This window comes from Centrocercus urophasianus, unplaced genomic scaffold, assembly GCF_019232065.1.
Source record: "Centrocercus urophasianus isolate 14NV4802_14NV808 unplaced genomic scaffold, USGS_Curo_1.0 seq_19, whole genome shotgun sequence".
NCBI lineage: Eukaryota > Metazoa > Chordata > Aves > Galliformes > Phasianidae > Centrocercus > Centrocercus urophasianus.
The window spans coordinates 11,355,992-11,376,788 of NW_024884744.1; the positions used below are offsets into that span (position 1 = coordinate 11,355,992).

At 36.8% G+C, this 20,797-nt stretch overlaps 1 protein-coding gene across 6 annotated transcripts in view; it reads left to right on the forward strand.

Annotated features, from left to right (window-relative positions):
- Positions 1-20,797, forward strand: part of DLG1 (discs large MAGUK scaffold protein 1) — a 131,373-nt gene that overhangs the window by 71,313 nt on the left and 39,263 nt on the right. For 3 of the 6 annotated variants that reach the window (XM_042820421.1, XM_042820422.1, XM_042820423.1), the window contains exons 5-11: positions 7,220-7,318; positions 11,294-11,347; positions 15,102-15,152; positions 15,378-15,502; positions 16,633-16,802; positions 17,444-17,580; positions 18,029-18,173. In XM_042820421.1, coding sequence (XP_042676355.1) covers positions 7,220-7,318; positions 11,294-11,347; positions 15,102-15,152; positions 15,378-15,502; positions 16,633-16,802; positions 17,444-17,580; positions 18,029-18,173 — 781 coding nt within the window. The remainder of the gene's footprint in view (positions 1-7,219; positions 7,319-11,293; positions 11,348-15,101; positions 15,153-15,377; positions 15,503-16,632; positions 16,803-17,443; positions 17,581-18,028; positions 18,174-20,797) is intronic. The other 3 variants (XM_042820424.1, XM_042820425.1, XM_042820426.1) reach the window with 1 other exon arrangement.

Consider the following 20,797-nt stretch of genomic DNA (forward strand, 5'->3'; position numbering starts at 1 on the left):
ACTCACAGACTTTCTGCAGTCAGAGGAGGATCTTGTCAAATCTGTGCTGCTTTTGTTACATAACTGTTTTTCTTTCTTTGAATCATCCATATGTCCTTCTGCTCCCCCACAGATTTTTCTTTTGCTGGTACAACATCAAGGCAGACGTTGCCTTACATCATTCCTGTGAATGTAATTTGGCAGAATAATCTCTGACTCTCAAATGTCTGATCTCTGCATTCCTCTTACCTTTTCTGCTTTCTCTTCTTCCTTGTTTTTTTTTTTGTTGGTTTTTTTTTTTTTTTGGTAATATTTTTTAATTTTGTTTTCATCAAGATTGCTCTGTGTAAGCCTCGCTCTGTGTTTATTATAAATTTCTTTCTTCTGCCCATGTTTCTGTCACCATGATTCCCTTTTTGTACCCATAGAACACTAAACTTCATTGCTCCCTCTATTTTTCTGGTTTTTTTTTTGTTTCTTTGTTTTTAATCATTGATATCTTATTGTCGTGGTATTAGGGACCAAAAACACATGGACTTCCAGAAACCTCTTTGTACAATTATCAGCTATCTGCCATATCACCTTTATTCTTTTGCTACTGAGGTCAGTGTGCCTGAAGGTGTGAATTCTTGTGTCTTCCCTTTTGTCTGGAGGAGAGTTCCAAGTAATACAGCTGGGTTTCCAAGAACACAGTATCCAGCAGCTCTTCACACTTTCAATTAGTGCATTTCAAAGCTGATTTTCACTTGAAACAGGAAGGTAGTTAGTCTGTGTTTTCTGCAAAGTTGATACCTCACATTTGCTCTCTATGAATGTACGTGGGGAATTTTCTTCAAGGAGGAAAAATTAGTTGTGATGTGCTCATTTTGAACTGTTGGCCTCTGTGCACATTCCCAATGTGCTTATCTTTCCCTCTGCCTTTTTGCCCTTCAGTAATGAAATCTGAGGTCTCTCTACGATCAGTGTGCATCTGCTTGTTAGTGTTAGCAGAGTGCTCTCATCCTTTTCCCTCCTCTGTTGCAGAGTCAGAGGTAGAAGACATTACTTGCAGTGCATAAATCCACATCTGTGAGGCTTTGTATGACCAACATGTTCCCAGCTTTCTGTCACTGGCAAGAAACCTTTCTGTCTCTATATTTTTAAGTATCACATTAATGATCTGATATGCAGCTCTTGATTACATCCATTCTGGGTAGGAGATGAGACGTGGCAGCTCTTGGTGATTAGAGGAGCATCTGTCAGTTCTTATTTCTCTCTTAATATCCATGCTATAAATAACTGTAGATGTTAGTACAAAAGTCTGTATTTCTAGGTTTTTTTTTTTAATTTTCTGTGTAATAATTATGCTGACTCATATTGCTGTAGCCAGGTTTACTGTAGAGTGTACGATGGAAAGGAAAACACTGTTTTAATGTTTTGAACGGATAAAATCTCTCTGCTTCATCATAGCGCAGCTGACCTAATAAAGCTTTGTTTTCTGTGAGCTGACGTTCATTCTTACCATGCCCAGTGCCAGATAGATATTCAGATGCACAGCATATTCCTGCATCAGACCCATAGGGCATAAGGCTGATAGTTTGGGATGTGCTGCCCTGGAGCCTTGCGGGTGGGAACCCACCTCTTCCTGCAGTGAGCCTCAGCATGGAAGTGGCCCTATTTGGATGCCAATTTTCATGTAGTCTTTGGGAACTTAACTTTTAAGCCTTATCTCTTTTTAGAAGGATTGATTTACAATGGGCTGGTAAAGTTAAATATACATCAGTATGATTTTATCAAGCTAAATCCTCTGTACACGCTTTGCTTTTTTTTCTAGAGGTGAGGGTTTTGTTTTGAAAACAAGGGTTAAAATGCATTAGATAATGCATCTGTGAGACTAAAAGCTGAATCAACAATGAAATTAATGAAGAACTTTAAAAAAATAATTGCTATGACTTTTAAACTATTATTTTAAACAGTGAGTATCTTAAAATCGTGATTTCACAGTGCTGAGGTATTCATGGCAATGTGAGCCTTTAACAGATGAACACAAAGTAATTCAGCCCCCGTAAAGTTTGCCAAGGAGGAATAAACATTTTAAAATATTTTCTAGCAGCAAATATCAGAGATATTGTAAAAATACAACGAAGTTTAGGAATAGTGGGATTTCATGTAGGAGAAAAAATGACTATAACCTTTCATAGCTGCCTTTTAATAGTCAGATGAGTTTTGCCATCTATTCAATAATTTGTGCATTGCATTGATTATTTATGCCTAGCAAATTGGCTGTTGTGTGGTGGTTCAATGGTGCTCTTTAAATAGCGTGAGAGAGTACATTACATGCAGTCCTAGCTAAAACAGCATTCACTGTTGGGTTTTGTTCCTACGACCATAATCCAGGAAACAATATTTTTAACTTCTTCAGGAGGCAATATTTTGGTTTATTTTCCCTGCATTTTCTCCCAGAAAGGACAGTTGTGTTGCTAGTTTCATGACTACTTACTGTCGCAACTACAGACACTGTGGTGCTACAGATGGCTGTGAAATGGGAGCGCTCAAGCTAGCTGATTTAACCAGGAACCCCAGAATGGAAATACATCAGAATCGCCACGTGCAGCCAAAGCAGCCTTTCCAGCATCAGCAGCAGGCACTGGGCTTTCATACGTCTTTTAGTTCGTCCACACTTCCAGCCGCTTCCAAACACAGAGGAAAATTTACTAACCTGCGCGATAGTGTAAAAAAGAGCCCTACAAAAAGCACAGCAAAAGTTAAAGCTGCTAGTGGTTGGGTGTCTGATGGCTCGTGCTCTAACTGTTACTTAGAAAAGGTACGTATTGCTTTAGGCTCCTAGAGATGCACAGTTTTGAAAGATGTGCTCTTGTAAGATGAGATGAGATGTGTATGATGCAGACTGGATAATATGTCATACTTCTTTCCGTAGTTTAATCCTGCTGTTGCCTTTTTTTCCCCATGTGTTATGATTAGCGATCAGAGTAGTAATTAATGAAGTCCATCTTGGCAAAGGGGTATTTCTAGTCACTATTTTCCCATTAGGATTATTGCACTCTGCAGTGTTCTTTTCAGATAGTAACTTAATGAAAGGGAGGAAGGTATGGTTTGCTTTAGTTCTATTTTCCAAAATGTTATCTTCTGGTACTTGAAGAAGAGCAGCATCGTGGAATTTGATCTGCTGATCTGCTTCCAGGTGTGTTTGGTGCTTTGATTCAGTTCAGGTCAGTTGGCATTTCCTCATAGAATGTCTTACTGTGTATGTTGGTTGATGAGAAAATGGGAGTGTTATTTCTTTTCACAAGGTCTGGACCTTGCTATTAGATCTGAAGATGTTTACTGCCATAATTTTAATTAGCTTGAAATGCATTATTAAATTATTTTTTCTTAAACTTATAAAGTGCAACTTGTAAAGTTGGTTATTTTTTAATTTATACAATTAGAATGTCTATCACGTTACACTGGTACCCAACAAAATTTCTTGTGACTGTTGTAATAAAATAACTGTTTAATACAGATTTTCATGCATTTATTTCCGCTGTCAGATTCACTTAGTGTATTAGTGTTCAAGTTGTGTACTCATATATATAATATATATAATGTAGTCTGTCATAAATGTGCTACTGTTTGTTTTACACATTTTTAATTAGCACATTACTGTTTCTATAGCATAAGTAGGTTTCTGTCCATTTAAAGCAGAATTATTCAGTGTTGTAGTCAGAGATGTATTAGTTTTGAGTTATTTTGAGGATAAGCTTTTGTCTTTGAGAATAATGTAATGTATTTATTTAGCAAATTCCTAAACATTGGAGGAACATTATTAAATGTGTTTTCTCTGAAATTCCTAGGAAGGAGAGCACTGAGAGTGGTGCCTTGGGCTGTTGGAGCCTGTTCAGCTGCTCTCGTGGATACGAGTGTGGTTAACACATAATCATTTTCAGGCTGATTATGTGGCATAGCGAAGTAAAATTAGTATTCTTCTCTTATTAAGACTTTCTAGGTTAGAAACCACATCATTTCTTGCATTGTCTGTTACTAATCAATAATCCAAAGTGATCAGGTGATGGTTTTTGGATGCAGTGTTAAGGAGCAAAGCTAGTTCTTCTGTTGGCCCTGCACTTTCCCATTCCCAGTTCACTTTAAGTGATCTGGTCTTTCTCCAAGGGGACATAGAAAAATATATACTAATGTAGAAAAAACAGATACTGAGGGGTTCCCCTCTTTCTTGGGTTACGCTGTCTCTTCCGTTCCTAGCAGCATCTCTCTTTCCCCTTCATACATACAGCTTGTGGGGCTCATATCTGCAGAAGTTCTGTTCTGCTGCTTCACCTTCAGGTGCACTGAAGAGTGTTGGTGCTGGGAAAGGAAAGGAAGGGAAGTGCAGAGTGTCTGCATGCCCACCCTGGAAGAGGCTGTATGCTGAGCACTAGCCCTGCTCTGGGAAGGAGGAGTAGACAGAGGTGTGTCTGGGGACATGTGCAGCACATGCAAACCTGAGGCTGAGTGCCACTACTACTGTGGAACACGAATGTCTTATGACCTACCCCATGTGTGCAGACTGGATGTATTGTTTCAGAGTGTAAGCAGCTGTCAGTGTTGCAGCCCACTTTGCTAACTGAAACATGCCAGATGCTGCTTCTTTGTCTGCAGATGTCTGCTAATTGCCCTTGTAGGGTTCCGTTGTTCCCGTTCTAGTTTGGGCTCTGATCACAGTGATGGTGATCTTGGATATGGCATGCTATTGTCTTGTAAAAAGTTGCAACAACTTTCTTGTCTCTACTGCCGATACTTTACCTGTTATGCATTCTAGAAATTGTTCCCTTCTGGGTGATTTGGTGGGTGTTTTATTACTAGCTTCTTGCTTTTCTGAGAGTGTCTGGCATCCTCCATAGTATTATAGTCCCCAAAGTTAAATTTCATGTAGCATTGTGGTCTGTATCAAAAGCCAGGGTAGTGGAATTGTGTGCAAAGAGGGGGTTCTAAAATATGTAGTTAAATTAGCCTATCTGAAGTACAAAATGGCACTAAAGAAACTCTTTGTGAGTCCTGTAATTGAATAATTAAAAGCTTTACTTAAATGGTTCAGATAATTTTCCACTTTTGTGAATTGTAAGTCAAGCAGTAAAACTGAAGTAATTTAGCATAAGTGTGTTTCAAGGCTGGGCTTCCTCTCTTCTACCCTTTCCTGTCTGCCTTGTAGTAGCCACAGGGCCTGCATCAGTTCCTGTACTCCATAAAACTGCTCACATTTAAGTGAAGACAGTCTTATCTTAGCCTGGGTTTGCTCATCACACACTGGTGGAGGAGCATGTTGTCAGGCAGCTGGGTCGAGCAGGCAGGCTGCTAAGGCAAAGTGGATGCCAAATGAACAGCATCAAGGAGAAAACAGTGACTGTGCTAGCAGCTCACGAGACTGGAGCCTTAAATCACAAAGGGTTATGAACAACAGCAGTTTTATAAGATTAATAACAACAATTAAAATTGGAACTGTTTGGGATAGTTCTTGAAGTGACTGGGAATTAGAAACCCAGAGAGACAGGGCACTAGGGACTGAGAAAGAATGAAGCATAGAAGTAGAGCTGCCATGAGTACGATGGTAGGTGTGTGGATTGGTGTACAAAGAAAACTTCTACTGCACCAGTCAGTTACTTTGCTGAGCCAAAGAACAAGTGGTTTTGTGGTCCGAGAATAACATGGGCTTTTTTTTCCCACCTTCTCTTGTTCCAGGAGCTGTAACTGTAAAAAAGGGCATTTCTAACCTGCTCATGGTTAACTTTTTACCCCTAGTGTTGTATTTTAATATCTGACTGTTTGGTTAATGGAGTTTTACTCTGCTCACACAGGAGCAAGACAGACTTGAAGAGGAGGTTTATTTTTGTGTGTGTGGGCTAAGTAACTACTGAAGCCATTTAATTTGATCTGTCCTCTAAAGGTTGCACCATTGATCTCCTGATAACTGGAGGTTTGTTGCACTGAGCATGCCCCACATCTTTTCGGAGATGTGTTTTTCTAGACCAAATTAGATTCTGGTACTCTTCTCCTCCCTTACTTAAGCACACAAAAGATTTTACTGCAGTCCTCGTAAGCACAGTTAAATGACATTAGTAATAATCTCACAAGACATCAAAGATACCTTATTCTATCATCTTTCAATAGCTGCAAATTTTTCACCAACTGTTAATTTTAGATTGAGCTGGAAAGAAAAAACAAACATCGAAATGCCATGGTTGTTTTTTGTAAGGGTTACTTCCCTTAGGTGGTGTTTGGTTTCTTTAACCTTTGCTATTACTCTTTATTTTAGTTATGCTATTGATGTATATTGCCTTGTGTTCTAAAAAAAACCTGAACTTTTAAAATGCTTTGTACTTATGTGTTTGGGGGATTTATTTACTTTCAGCATGCAGTGATTTCATTTTGTCGTTATACTTTAGCATATTTTCACGAGAATGTCTTGGAACAGCTGAGTTGCAGAGAACTTTGATCTGTTGTTCAGCTTGGGATTCTGATGGTGGTTGCCATCAGTTTATGTTGTTGACAGCTTGTTGACAACCAGAATGTTAGCACCTCCAGAATGATTTGAATCAACATTTTGCCCAGAATGCTATTTGGAGTCTTGTTCCCTCGTAGCTTATGTGTTAGTAGCTTTCCTGTTTGAATTAGAATGTCCCAACCCAAAATCCTACTCAGCCAAAGATGTTGTGCTGTATATTTGTATGCTAAACCTATATAAAGGTCCTCGAAATGATTAGATAAATCACTGTTAGGATCTTCAACGTGCTCGAGGGAACGATTTTCTTAAACTTGAGCTTAGTTTGGAAATTCCAAAGTACCTTTGATTTTTCCCATTTATCAAAAACAAAATTTAACTTTGTTCTGCGCTATCAACTTCAGTCATTGCATCCCTTTTTTTGTTCATTGCTGTATAATTCTGAGAGGCTTATGTTGTGAAACCAGCCCACAAAAACCTTCATTCTGTCCACTGATGTAAGCAAATTTTCTTTTGTACCACTAAAACCTTAGTACCCTGCACTGCCAGGTGAGTAGCTTGGTATAAACAAGTGACGTGGATGTGCCTCACTTCCCTGGGCGCTTTGACATGAGCACGTTGCTTTTTGTCTTCTTTCAGCTATAGTTATAGTTTTCAAATCATTTTGTTTGTTCAGTTTCTTCTTAAATGTATTAAACTTAAGTTTTGCTTGTTTGAAAATGTTTTGCGAGCTTTCCTTGTTTTTGATATGTTATTGGTGATTTTTAGCCCACAGAAGCTGTTCCTTCCTCTTCTCCCATTGTCCCTGTGATCCCTGTCCCACCAGTCCCTGCTGAGACCACTGTCATCCCATCCACCATACCACAGGTTTTTATTCTTTTTTGTTGTTTTTGATAAATTTGTTTTGCTCTTATTTATGTGATTTATTTCATTCCTTTGTTTAAATTGATATTTTGCTACTCTGGCTCAGGTTTTAGATGAACTGTGAAATAGTTAAATTAGTAATGCGTTACTGTTTCATCCTGGTTTTTGTTTTGTAGCAGATTTTAGTCCATTTAAAAATTATGTATTACATGTAGAGGAATATTGATCATTTTGTGAAATAACCAAAAGTCACACCCCAAAAGAATGGGAAGAAAGTAAAGAAGTGGGTATTTCGTGTTCAGGTAGAATTATTCTAGAGTCAGTCACTCACCCTGACTGATGCATTGGTTAAATTATCAATTCATCTCATATACTCAGTAAATGTCTTTCATTGATTTTTTTTCTCCTATTCTCTTCTGTTCCATTTCTATTGTTGGTATCAATATGATTGGGGCACACTAAGATATAAAAGGTGTTTTTTTGTTGCATTTTTAAACTCTATTCCTAATGATTTACTTCACAGACTGAGCTTCACTTCTTGGGTGTCATCCTTTAGGTCACCCAATGCCAACACAAAAACAAACCAGAGAATGCGTATCACCACCAAAGTTGCCAGAGTGTAAGAGTAATTTGTGAACATGAGTTAACAGTAAATTCTTGCATATAATTTTGAACGTGTCACTGCAGCATGGCTAGCTGTGGAGATAAGAGATAAATTATCTCTGTGGAAATAATTTGAGATAAGCAGCGGTACATTTTTGGAAATGAAAACCATTCTATTTTTATTTGGACTTTTATTGTGAATTTTAGTGCAAAAATAACCAGTGACAGGGGCACACCTTTGAAGAGAATGTGCACCTCTTGGAATGGTTGGTGACAGATACACGTTAACTTTAAAAGAGAGTTAACTGTCAAGAATAATACTGGGATATTTCTGTAGTCTGCACATTAGTAATTTTTCCTTAAAAATCCACTTTCAAGCTGCGTGGAGAACTTGCAACAAGTGGCAATCTCTATAAATTTTACTCAATCCAGTAACTTATCAGGAGGTTTTAGTCTGTTCTTAAAGTCCAGTTCCTAGTGGATAGGTGTTTACATGAATCTGTCACCAGTACTTTTCTTACCAGGCAGACCAGAAATGTGATTACTGTCAAATCTATTTCCTTCTTTTGGAGGCATTCTGTCCACATCACATACAAGACAGACAGACCAGGGCACCCGGTGGGACTCTGCTGTCAGATTTGATGAGTAAAGATAGTTGAGTCTCCAGTAACATTTACTTTCAGGGTACTGTCAGCTAAATTGAGTTTAAAATCATCGTAATAATAAGCACTACCATATATACTTATGTGTATATATATACGTGGAGAATATAAATATATATATAGTTTTCTTTGGCACTACTAAACTGCCGTTGACAGTCTTCATATCTGCTGACTGGTGCTGGCTTACAGATAGGACAGTGGGAATCGAGTGATCAATGCCTCTGTCTGCTGGGTGTGTGCGGGTGCCCACAGGAGTTAGCTGTAGAATCCTGCATCATACATAACTCTGAGCATTTAGAAAATATCATAGGAAGTTATCAACTTTGGATTTGGCAGATGCATTTTTGTGAAACAGATACATTTCTTTACTTTGTTAGTCACTTCACCCCTTAGGCAAGCCCAAGTCTGCTTGTAAACAAACTTGTCAAATGGCTTTTAAATATTTGAACAAGCACTGGCACAGTAGGTCGGAACTGTTGGGTAATTTGGAGAAGTCTTGCATAACAGAGCGAAATACCAGGTCTTCCTTCCAAAAGCATTTGCTATTTTGAGTTAGATGCTGCTCTGTGTCTTTGCAGTGTCCACCCCTGCCTTTGGAAATGTGGAAATGGCTGGCACAAATCTTTTTGCTTTCCTGCTTGGAAATCATGGAAAATGGTTCCCTCTGACAGAGAATGTGGATAAGTGCCAAAGGAGTGCTAAGACCAGGGGCTTAATGGAGGATATTTTGTATTTGTTGATTGGTTACTCTCTGCAACCTTTCACTGGCACTTCTGTTGGATTACTTTCCTATTGCAGAACTGTAAAATTAAAATAAATTCTGAAATTGAGTGCAATCTAAAAAATGTTGTTAAACCTTCAAAAATAGACCTGATTTTGTTTTTTTTTAATTATAGATTGAAAACTGATTGATGCTGCTCTACTACAAAATAAACATTATGTATGCTGGTCTTGTAGGTCCATTGGAGATTAGATTCCTAATTAGTCACTGAATACACGGAATAGTCAGGTTCTTTAATACAATAGATTGCTTCGATGAGCTTTGTATCATGACAGTGGTTTCTAATGCTTGATTTAGGTACTGAATAGGGTCGGTCTGTGTTTATACTGAAAGAACTGCTATGTGAGAAGGATATTCAGTGGCAACTGGACAGATTCATAAGTGTCATCCATTTTGTTTCCTTTTTTAAAATAAACTCTATTAACTAGTATAGATACCTTTTGATTTTAGTACTTAGTAAATGCTATAGGCCAAGCTTCTGACACATCAGCCTAATAGCAGACCGATGACTCCTGCCTGGTAATGATAGGTCATTTTCACCTCAGTCTGAGTCGCTCCTTTGTGGATTTTGGGAGTGGAACTGTATTTCTCAGAGGTATGTTGTTGTAATGGTAATGAGACTTTTTTAACTGCCATGTTTTTGTAAGTATTTGAGTGTGTTTAATACTAGCTTTTATTACAGATAGTTAAACTGAGTCAGGTGCTTAGATATGTACATACATGTATGTACGCACGGCAAGATGGAAAACGATGAAGAATATCTTGATTTTAAAGATGAGAAATATTTATATGTATAAAAAGATCTTTATTCGGCTTTAATGGAGTTGAGATGAACTTTGTGTTGTATCACTGAGGTTGTGCATCCCGTATTGGACCTAATACTTGAACATTATTTGTGGAATATATTTCCACCTTTGTGTATTTTTTTGTTGTTCTTACATCAGGCTCAATGACAGCATTTCCAGTACCACTGCCTGTAGATATTGGAAGCTCCTCTGTCAGTGGGAAGGACCTCTAGTTATATCAGAAGGAATGCAGACTCTTGTCGTTTCTCTTTCTGTGCTTGCTGTTAGGATGAGGTCTAAAAAGTGTTTATATCCTACTCACTGTATCTAATATATTAAAAATAAAAATTAAAAAAAAAACAAACCTGCAACTGATTGTAAGGGAGATAGTCTATGCAAAGGTAAAGAATCTATTTCAGACTGTTTTGGGTAAATTCTTCCAAACTGTATGGATTTTCTTTCAGCTGAAAATGCGTTTTCATTGGAACGTTCTCAATTGCAGAAGTGAATAAAAATGTTTCTTTATTCTACCCTTTCCCAGCCAGCAAGAATGCGATGTAATTTCCCATTTCTATGGCAGTAATCTCCAACTTTCTTACAGCCCATGAATTGATAACAAATTTCCAATGGAAGTACATGCTGCCATGAGTGAATGTCTGCTGATATGGAATTGCTTTCATGTCTGTTTTGGTGATCTTCCATAAAAGTTTCCTTTTATAAGTTTGCTTGTTGCAGCTTATAATTCTGCTTTGAAACAAACAAACCAAAAATAATACAAAAACTTTCTGGTAGAAGAAAGATGTGATCAATGCCAGCATTTGTATTCAGGATGCTGGCTTATAAAGCAATTTCGAATATTGCATCACAAGTCACTGATATTGTGTCAAATTATGGCATGTTTATTTATTTATTTTTTTATCCTCTTGAAAAACAGCATAAATAAGCTCAGAGTGTTTCTTTGGCAAGCAAGCACTTTCCTCAGGCTAGAAGCAAGTGTTTCAGAGGAGTCCATTTTAGAGACTCTTAAGCTGAGGTTACCTTTTAACAGTCCTCTGAGAAACCCAGCAAAACAAATATTGTGTAATTACTGTTCATATTTTCTCCTATGTTGTATAATATATATAATTTTTTAATTTTTCTTTTAAAGGCAAACCCACCTCCAGTTCTGGTGAATACAGATTCTTTGGACACTCCAACATATGTAAGCATACATTTCCTTTCAATTACAATTTCGTATAATGCGAGTAGCTTAGATCTTTTGTTATTGATCAATGATGCTTATTTTACCTTACAGTACGTGGATTTGTTAACTTAGATGAAATCCTTAAAAAGCTGTTTTACAAAAAACAACAATAACAACAAAAACACCCAGAAACAAAATGTGTAGACTGTAATGGGAAGGATCTGTATGGGTACTGCTGTGTGACAGTGCAACACAGTGCAGAATGCAGTTTGTTGGATGCTGAGCCCCTGAAATCTCAGAACAGTGTATTTCTTCAGCTGCACAGGAAGATGCTTTAATATTTAAGGTGCCATTTCCATTGCAATTTTCATAAAATACTACTCAATGCAGTGGTTATACTTAAGCTTATAGTTCTCAACGTATTCATAGAAATTATTGGATCTGTGCGAAACAGTAAGTAATAAGTATAATTAGGTGGAGGCTCAAATCTGTGTTCTGCAGTATGTGGTCTGTAGTAAGAGCAACACTCAACACTGGCAGGTATAGACTTCAGAAGAGTTGGAATGCACGCATGTTTGACATGAGTGTCAATTTTTCCTTCTGCACATTTCTCCTACAGTTCCTTATGCCCTGCTTCCTTGTTTTTTTTAAACAGTGTTAATATCTGCACTAGCTTATATTTTGTTTTCTTTCTAGGTGTTAGCAAGTAAAGCACAGATTTATGCTTGCTAAGTAAAGTAAAAAAAAAAAATTAAAAAAAGAAAACACCAAAACAAACAACAACCAAAACCAAACAAAATAAAGAACCTTGCTCTTGTCAGAAGCATTCAAGCATGTGTTAGTTGAAGCAGAAGACAAAAGATTAGTACGGTGACATAATTGGCTCATAAATGAGTGCTTAGTATGAATTGCTTGCCTGAATAAAAGATGATAGCAGCAGTCTGCAGTGTGTGGCTCTTTTAGTGATGTGGCACGGATGGTTTAGGAAAGAATACTGAAAGTGGGGTGTCTACACACAAAGACTACGTTGGGAAGAGAAGTGATTAATAAAAATGCTCTCACATTTCAGAAGACCTGGGCAGAGCAGTAAGTAATAGCAACAGAAAATAGGACTAACAGAGCTTATAATTTTGAGTGTCCATTTGTTATCTAAACTACTAGTTTGCAAACCCATACCTAATTATAGTCTAACCAACTGTGTAAGTATAGGAGGTAAAGAACCTGGACATATCTTTCTAGGTTCCCACACAGTTACATGGTACGTAACATAAAATCTTATCTGTGGGTAACTGCATTGTGCATCTGTGAAACTGTGGAAGATTTACTACTAGTAGGAACAAAACCCACTTGAATCTAGAAAGTCATCAATGAACAAATATTCAAGAGCACAGCTCTTGTTTTCTGAATTATAGAGCTGCTGAGAATCATAGAACGCCTTGGGTTGGAACAGACCTGAAGAATCACCAAGTTCCAACCCCATGGTGTGTGCAGGTTGCCAACCTCTAGATCAAGCACCAGCTCAGGCTGCCCAGCACTCCCACCCAGGCTGGCCTTGAGCACCTCCAGGGATGGAGCAGCCAGAACCTCTCCAGGCAGCCTTTTGTCAGAACCTCACTGTCCTCTCAGTGAAAGACATCCTCCTGTCCTCTTCTCAGAGGCAACGAGCAGGACACGGGGTAATGGCTGCAAGTTGTACCAGAGGAGGTTTAGGTTAGACATAAGGAAGAACTATTTCTCTCAGAGAGTGGTCAGGCACTGGAATGGCTGCACAGAGAGGTGTTGGAGTCACAGTCCCTGGCAGTGTTCAAGAGGCGTCTGGATGACGTGCTGCGTGATGTGGTTTAGTGCTGGTGGTGGCAATGGTGATGAGGAGACGGTTGGACTGGATGATCTTATAGGTCGTTTCCAACCTTGTGATTCTATGATTCTGTGATTCTAATTGAAATCTTCCCTCCTTTAGGTTAAAATCGTTTCCCCTTGTCCTATCACTGTCTGCTGGAGTACCAATCGGTCCTCAAAGAAAATTGCTAGTCTTCCAATGTGGCATAATTACGGCATTTGCATAGTATATGGTGATGTTTTCTTTCATATAGAGAAAGACCCTGCAAATTTTGCTTGCCTCAGCAATACAAGATCATTTCAAAACTTCGAGAAAGTAGAATAGGACTGTGATTTTTATCACTTCACATACCCTAGCTCTTCCTGTGCTAATGCTTAATTCACTAGATAAAATCGATTTGACAAGCATATTGACTGGGGAGCTAAAGTAAAAGATAAAAAAATGTTGGAGATTCTTCTTTACTCCCATTATCTGGAATATATTTCAAATTTGAGTTGGAGTTCTGCTTAGATCCATTAGGCTTGCTTTTTGTTGACGAACAGGGAAACGATTCATCATCCTTGTTTATTTAAAAAAAATAAAAAGAAGTCAGGTGCTGATCAGTCATCAGGAACCGTTTCCCAGGTGCTGTAATACTAGACAACTGATTCAGTTAGCACATGGCATTTTTGTAGATAATAGTTCAAGGACTAAGCTAACATAAAAACATCTTGATCACAGTGGCTTCTTTGGTGTTGTTGTAGTAATGGATCTGGTTTCATGTATTCCGAAGGTCAAGACCTTTTCCTTTTTAATGGAGAAATATCATGTGTTAAAAACAGAGTATCTTTTCCATTGAACAAACTATTAGGACATATCATTTTTGAGGTACTGTGCAAAGAGGAAGATAATGATCTGTTAGGTCTGCAATGGATATGGGTTGTATTGCAGTAAAGGGAGATGTAATTAGAGGTTAAGAAAAACTGTAGTGAGGCGTAAATGAGCCTGATACTAGGCAGCCTGTGAAATGATGGAGTCTTCAGCTCTGGCTGCTGAAATAAATATGGAATAAATTACATTAAATATGTTTTACAAACATGAGAAATGCTGTAGATGTGATCTTAATTTTGTTCAGGGTGAAGTGGGAGAAGCAGAGTAAGAATGGAGAAGATTCTTTGTAAAACAATTATAGAAATGTTATTTCTTATCTTGCTTAGTATTGCTTCCTAAAGTGCTAAGCCATTAAAAATGGTTAAGAATTTTGGCATTTAATTGTGGGTTTTTTGAAATTGAGATACTAGTCACTTGTTCTTCGTGTCCTACTTCTGTAGGCAGCAAAGAATGGGGACATCCTTTCTAAATTGTAGGTAACAGGGCTTCTCTTTTCTTCATGGCTTACTATGGCTTACTCCTAGGAGTTTTTCTCATCAAGAGTTTAAAATATTATTTTAAACTCTTCTGTTTTCAGTCCTGTTGTGATTTGTTGGACTATAGTGTATATATATGTAACAAAAGGGCTTTATTCATTTCCAGTGAGAAATACAGTAAAGCATCAGTATTTGATTTTTCTCTGGTTTGTGAGGAACAATAGTTTGAAAATACTGCTTTCTTTTCTCATACAATTTTTCCTTCACACTACAATCCCCTTTTTTTCCTCACTTCTAACTTGCTATATGGCCTGAGGAACAGCAACAGTATTTTATTCGGCAAGTCAGAAATAGGTTTCTGCTTTGCAGGTTCCATGGAAAACAGTCTGCTCATGGAACTTTACATTTAAACTAATACAGGAAGTGTCTCGATGATGCATGAACAGAGCGGTGTGAAAAATCACACTCCTGAGCTCACTGATCAGTGCCAACCAGCTGAGATTTGGTTTGGAATGAGCTGCCAGCATAGCAAATTGTATTGTAGAATGTATAAAATTCTCTAAGTCTTGGTTTTGTTTCTTTATAGGTCAATGGCACAGATGCAGATTATGAGTATGAAGAAATTACTCTTGAAAGGGTAATATACTAAATGTCTTCCTGTTCTTTGTTGTCATGTGGGGTTTATAACACATAAATATGAAAAATCAACATATTAAAAGAACTCTAAATTTGTGATATTAAAATATTTTTATCAGGTAAATTATATAAATTTAGTTTTATATTGAAGCAGATATAATATTTTTTCTCAAAAAAAAAAAAAAAAAAAAAAAGAAATATGTAATTTTTCCCCTTCTACCTCTAGGGAAATTCAGGACTTGGCTTTAGCATTGCAGGTGGCACAGACAACCCACATATTGGGGATGATTCAGGTATTTTCATTACAAAAATTATAGCCGGAGGTGCAGCTGCACAGGATGGAAGATTACGGTACGATGACTTTCTGTATCGGGTTGCTAAATGTTTATTATTTGTCAAACAGTTGATAGAACATTTTCTCTTTGCTTCAATTATCATATTACATTGCATTTCAAACAAGTTGAGCTTAGCAATTGCTCTCTTGTATGCTTGGTTTCATTCTGTGTCTTATTTTTTCAGAGATACTGCATACCATCAATACATACCATATTTTTTGTTTAAATTGATAGAGTACTTCTACAGTATCCCTCATTTTCTTATTTACATAAGGGGTGATACTGCTACTTAACTACTAGTAGAGAAATGTTGATTCATCATTAAGTAGTAGAAAATGATATTTGCAACTTGATTTGAAGTTACATATTAATAACAGATTGCATTTATGAATTATTTGAAATTATGTATAAATCTAGAGCAGTCTCTCAGTAAACTTGTATAACCACCTAGAGGAAAAATAAGAAAAGCTGGTTGTAAGCCTAGCTTTTTTGTGTCTCGTTCTCTTCAGAACTTGCTCCTACCTTATTTTGTGCAAATGCCTGATGACTAAAGTGTTTTAGTCTTATTAAGCTTATTTCAAGACTTTGTTTTAGCCTTTTTGGCACTGTCAGAAGATACATCTGGCAGAACTTAGGGACAAGTGGGTCAGACATTCTACTTACTGTAATGAGAGCTCAGTGTTACTACAGCAACACATTAAAAGGAAAGAAAAGCCAGCACTTAAATAGCTTGTGGAAAGCAGGAAAGGAGCTTGACTTGTTCACATCATGGTTTAAAACTAGTGAATTATCATTGTGTAATGCCTAGTGTCTGACTTTCTTAAGTTCTTTTTTTTATAGCTCTAAATGAAAGGTAGTTTGTACAAAGTCATCTACAAAATTCATGTTTCATCTAAAGAATATCCTCTGAAACTGTGGACAAAATATTCCACTTATGTATTTTCCCGTTTTATATGTGCTTTGTTTTATTTTTTAAGCGTTCATGTTTAATTTTATAGCGTTGTTTTGAATTACTTTAATTTTGAAGCAGAATCTATGTATCTGACATGTTAACGTGTTTTAGTGTATTTTCGGTTGAATGTTGGACTCTTAGTGAGTCTGCTCTGCTATAACACAACAGCTGAACATGAATATTGCTGTCTCTAGGGTTAATGATTGTATTCTACGAGTAAATGAGGTTGATGTTCGTGATGTGACACACAGCAAAGCAGTTGAAGCATTAAAGGAAGCGGGATCAATTGTGCGATTGTATGTCAAAAGAAGAAAACCAGTGACAGAAAAAGTAGTGGAAATAAAACTTGTGAAAGGCCCTAAAGGTATGTTGGAAGTATAAAACTCCTCAGGAGGTGGATAGAGTTGATGATAGATTTCTGCATTTAGTACTTAAAGAACACATAACCTTGCATGTGAAATTCTAGGAGATGCAAAATAATGCAAATTAAGGCAGGCATATCACAAATTTTCATCCATGTTTGTTCTGGAGCTGTTCTTATAGAATGTATTTTTCATTGAACTTTTAAAAATGTGTGTTGTTCAATTGCTTTGCTGATAGTATTTAGTAAACTTCAAGTACATTATAAACGGGAGTGAAGTATTTATTGTAAATTTCTTAGATCTTTGATTGATTAAAAAAAGGTTTAGTGTATTCTTTTGTTTCTATATGTGGATGTGTTGGAAAACAGTTTTTGAAGCATCAGTTATGATGTTATAGCTTTGCTTTGTGTGTCTTTCACAATGCATGAAGATAATTAGATTTTCAGAACTTCTGTGAATATTACAGCTTTTTCCAAAATCATAGCGTTTACTTTGAAAGGCATCCAGTATTTCTTCAGCTGCAGGCTAGTATTTTTATGTGTATTTACTCATTTATGATACAGGTAGCATTACTATTCATACAGTCATTTGAATCTAGGGGATGCTATAAGGTTTCTTGAGTAATGACTTTATCTTCAAGCAGGTCTTGGTTTCAGTATTGCTGGCGGTGTAGGAAATCAGCATATACCTGGAGACAACAGCATCTATGTAACCAAAATAATTGAAGGAGGGGCAGCCCACAAAGATGGAAAACTTCAAATTGGCGACAAACTTTTAGCTGTAAGTAAAAGCAGCAGGTTTTTTTGTATTTACTTTTAGACTCAGTAAGGTCACGACTCAGTTTTGATTAAGCTGTGTGTTAGTGGAGAACTGTGCTAAAATAAATATTAAAAAGAAGATTTTAAATCTGCGTTATGGGAAGTGCATATCTGTGTACCAGTGATAAAACAAGAATTTAAGAGTTTGCTTTTGTACAAGTAAGTTGACAGTCTAATGAAAAGAGAAGTTGTAGAGAAGTTTCAGCAAATGTCTGAGGCAGCATAACACAACTTGCAGTAAGAGCTCAGCTTTGCACAGAATCTTGTACGTAGTTGGGCCAATTGTGTCTTTGGTACATGAATCATAATAAACACTCCCAGTGCTACACTGCTTTAAGAGACTTCAGTGAGTGTCATATGAAAACCTGCATTTTTTTTTAATTGAGAATTTGTTTCTTTTTTATATTTAGGTGAATAGTGTTTGCTTAGAAGAAGTTACTCATGAAGAAGCGGTGACTGCCTTAAAAAACACTTCTGACTTTGTTTATCTGAAAGTTGCAAAACCCACCAGCATGTTCATGAATGATAGTTATGCCCCTCCTGACATCACAAACTGTAAGTTCAGCTTTTCTTTGTGGCATATTTTTCTCTTTAAGGCTTTAATATACTTCATTTTGGTGCTTTAAGTTTAAAGCTTTTTAAAATTAAGCCCTCAGTGTTACATAAATTTGATCAAAGATGGTTGAAGCAACAACTGTGGCAGCAACTGCAGAAGCAGCTCACCTCAAAGATACTGCTGTTTGCTGATGCAAATTCCAGTACTACTGTTAAACACTTAAAATATCAGAAGGATTTACTCTTCAATAGCTTATAATAGCTCGTATAAATTTTATTGAATATTGTGAATACTTTTTACTGCTATATTGGAAAATAAGATTTTTTCTATTAATCCAGACTGACCTTTTGTTCAATTGCTATTTCATTCACTCTAGACTTTTTTTTCCCCTATAACCGAATATTCTAAAGTAGGACTGAGGAAACCTTTTCTTACTCATGAGCAGAAAGAATTTTCAAATATATTATTTGCCATCTATTTATTTAATTTGGTATTTATCCAGTAATAAAATGAAAAATATGTGGACTCTTCTTGAGAAGCACTTGTACTCATTTCTTCCCATAAGTTGATTGTGGGGGAAAAAGCAGCATGTTTTTTTACTAATTTTAGAGGTTTTATTTATTTATTTCACTGTTAGGTACAGATAATAGATATCAAATACTTAGCCCTAATATATTCAGGTAGTACCTCATATGGAAAAAGGAACACTTGGAATAAAGCAGTGATGTAGTCTAAACCAGTACATAATGAACAATAACAAAAATACAATAAACAAAGGCTAGAAGTACCTTACAAGCCTTAGATCACTTGTTGGTGATAGCTGCAGTAGATTTAAACTATTCGTAAGCCTACTGAATTGCAGTGTGGAGATAATTAAGTTTTGTGTCTTGACTGTCGTATTAAAATGATGTTCTTGAAGGTTCCATTAACTGATACTAAACTAATTTTCAACCTTCATTTATTCATCCCCTGTTTTATGCTATTGTCAGTGATAAGGAGCAGCCATTTTCCCTTATGGCATCTAGTTTATCCCATAATTCAGCCTTTCCCACTGTTTCTGTGGGAAAGAAAAAAAGAGCCCCTACCTCCACATCAACGAAAAACTAACTTGGTGTAAGGTTCACTGACTGGAAATTCGTAGTCTCCTTGGGGTGATAATTCTGTTTTTATGTTCCTACTGTCTGTATCAATAAGTACTTCTAAAGAAGTATTAATTCTAGCAGCATGCATAAGGCATAAGGGCATGCTGCAGGCTTTCTTCTTATGCAGAGAATAAATTTCTCCCAACTGGTAGATGAGCTGGTGACTCAGTTCATTGAAGGTAATTGCATCATAGCATAAAGTCATGAATCCCTACTGCCCAAATATATGCCTGTGCTGCTCACTGCCCAGATCCATCTTTGGTTTTACTTATGTAGTGGGTTTTTTTGTTTGTTTTTTTTTGTTTTTAAATAAATACTCTATCAGAGACATAGGGTAACACAATGCTCTGTACCTGCTGATATGGTACCTGTACTGTCTGCACAACATGAACTCATAGAAATAGATTTTGGGATCACGATCATTGATGCCATCCATCTGGCTAGTAGCATTGGCAGCTAAACAGATTTGTGTGTTCCATAGTCATAAATGTCAGAATGTAAATTACCTCAGTAATCTGAATATAAATGTTGATTGTTAAGTGGATCCTGGAAGGAATGTTGAGTAACTTATTTGTATCACTGAGTATGAGAACAGAATATTACTGAATAGATCTAGAGCTTGCTATTCAAAACCACCAAATGTAGCTGCAGTGTGCATGTTGTAAAATATCACAGAGACAGGAAAGTGTCTGCTCCTTTCTGGAGTTCATAAATTATTTATTTCATGTACAAGCCTCCTTTGAAGACATTATTAATGATGCACTTTTGACTTCTAGTAAATGTTAAATTATTTGTCTTGTGCCTGTGCACACATGTGCTTGTGTGCATTGGTGCGATATTTCCTCTGTGCACAGAGAAAAAAAGTAATGAAAGATAGGGAGTAATCAGCTTCCTCACTGGAAACATAGATGCTTTGTGATTGCTTACATAGCGTAAATACGGGAAGAGGAGAATATGTAAGGACAGTAAATGGCAGCATAGTTTTAATTTTATTTCCATTTTGGAGATCGTACTTGTGATGAGTGTGAGCAGTGTGCAGATATTCCATTTTCCTGTTGAACAGAATTGTGTAATATGCAGTGGGGGTGGATCTGCATCTGGGCACAGAATTTCTCCTTAAGTGTCTTTAACTTTTTCTGTCAAAACAAGTTAATTTTATGTATTTAGTTTTCTTTTTTGTTCAAAACACAATTTTGTTATCACTTACTGCACTAATAGTGTTTACATTGAACTTTTGACCTAATTTGGGATTCAAAAAGTGATGGCTTACTTTTATTTCTATCATGTTGCTTGTGATTGTTTTTCAGGTATGATATCCAGCTAAAATAGTTTGTGAAAAGGCACAGGCTCTGTTCAATTTCCTCTGGAATTCCATAGAGAGCCTTTTGTGCCAGGTTAGATTAGCTTCCATAGCACAGCACTAAGGATGCTAGCTTTTAAAAAGGTGTACTGGAATAACACACTCAATTACTTGTAAAAGC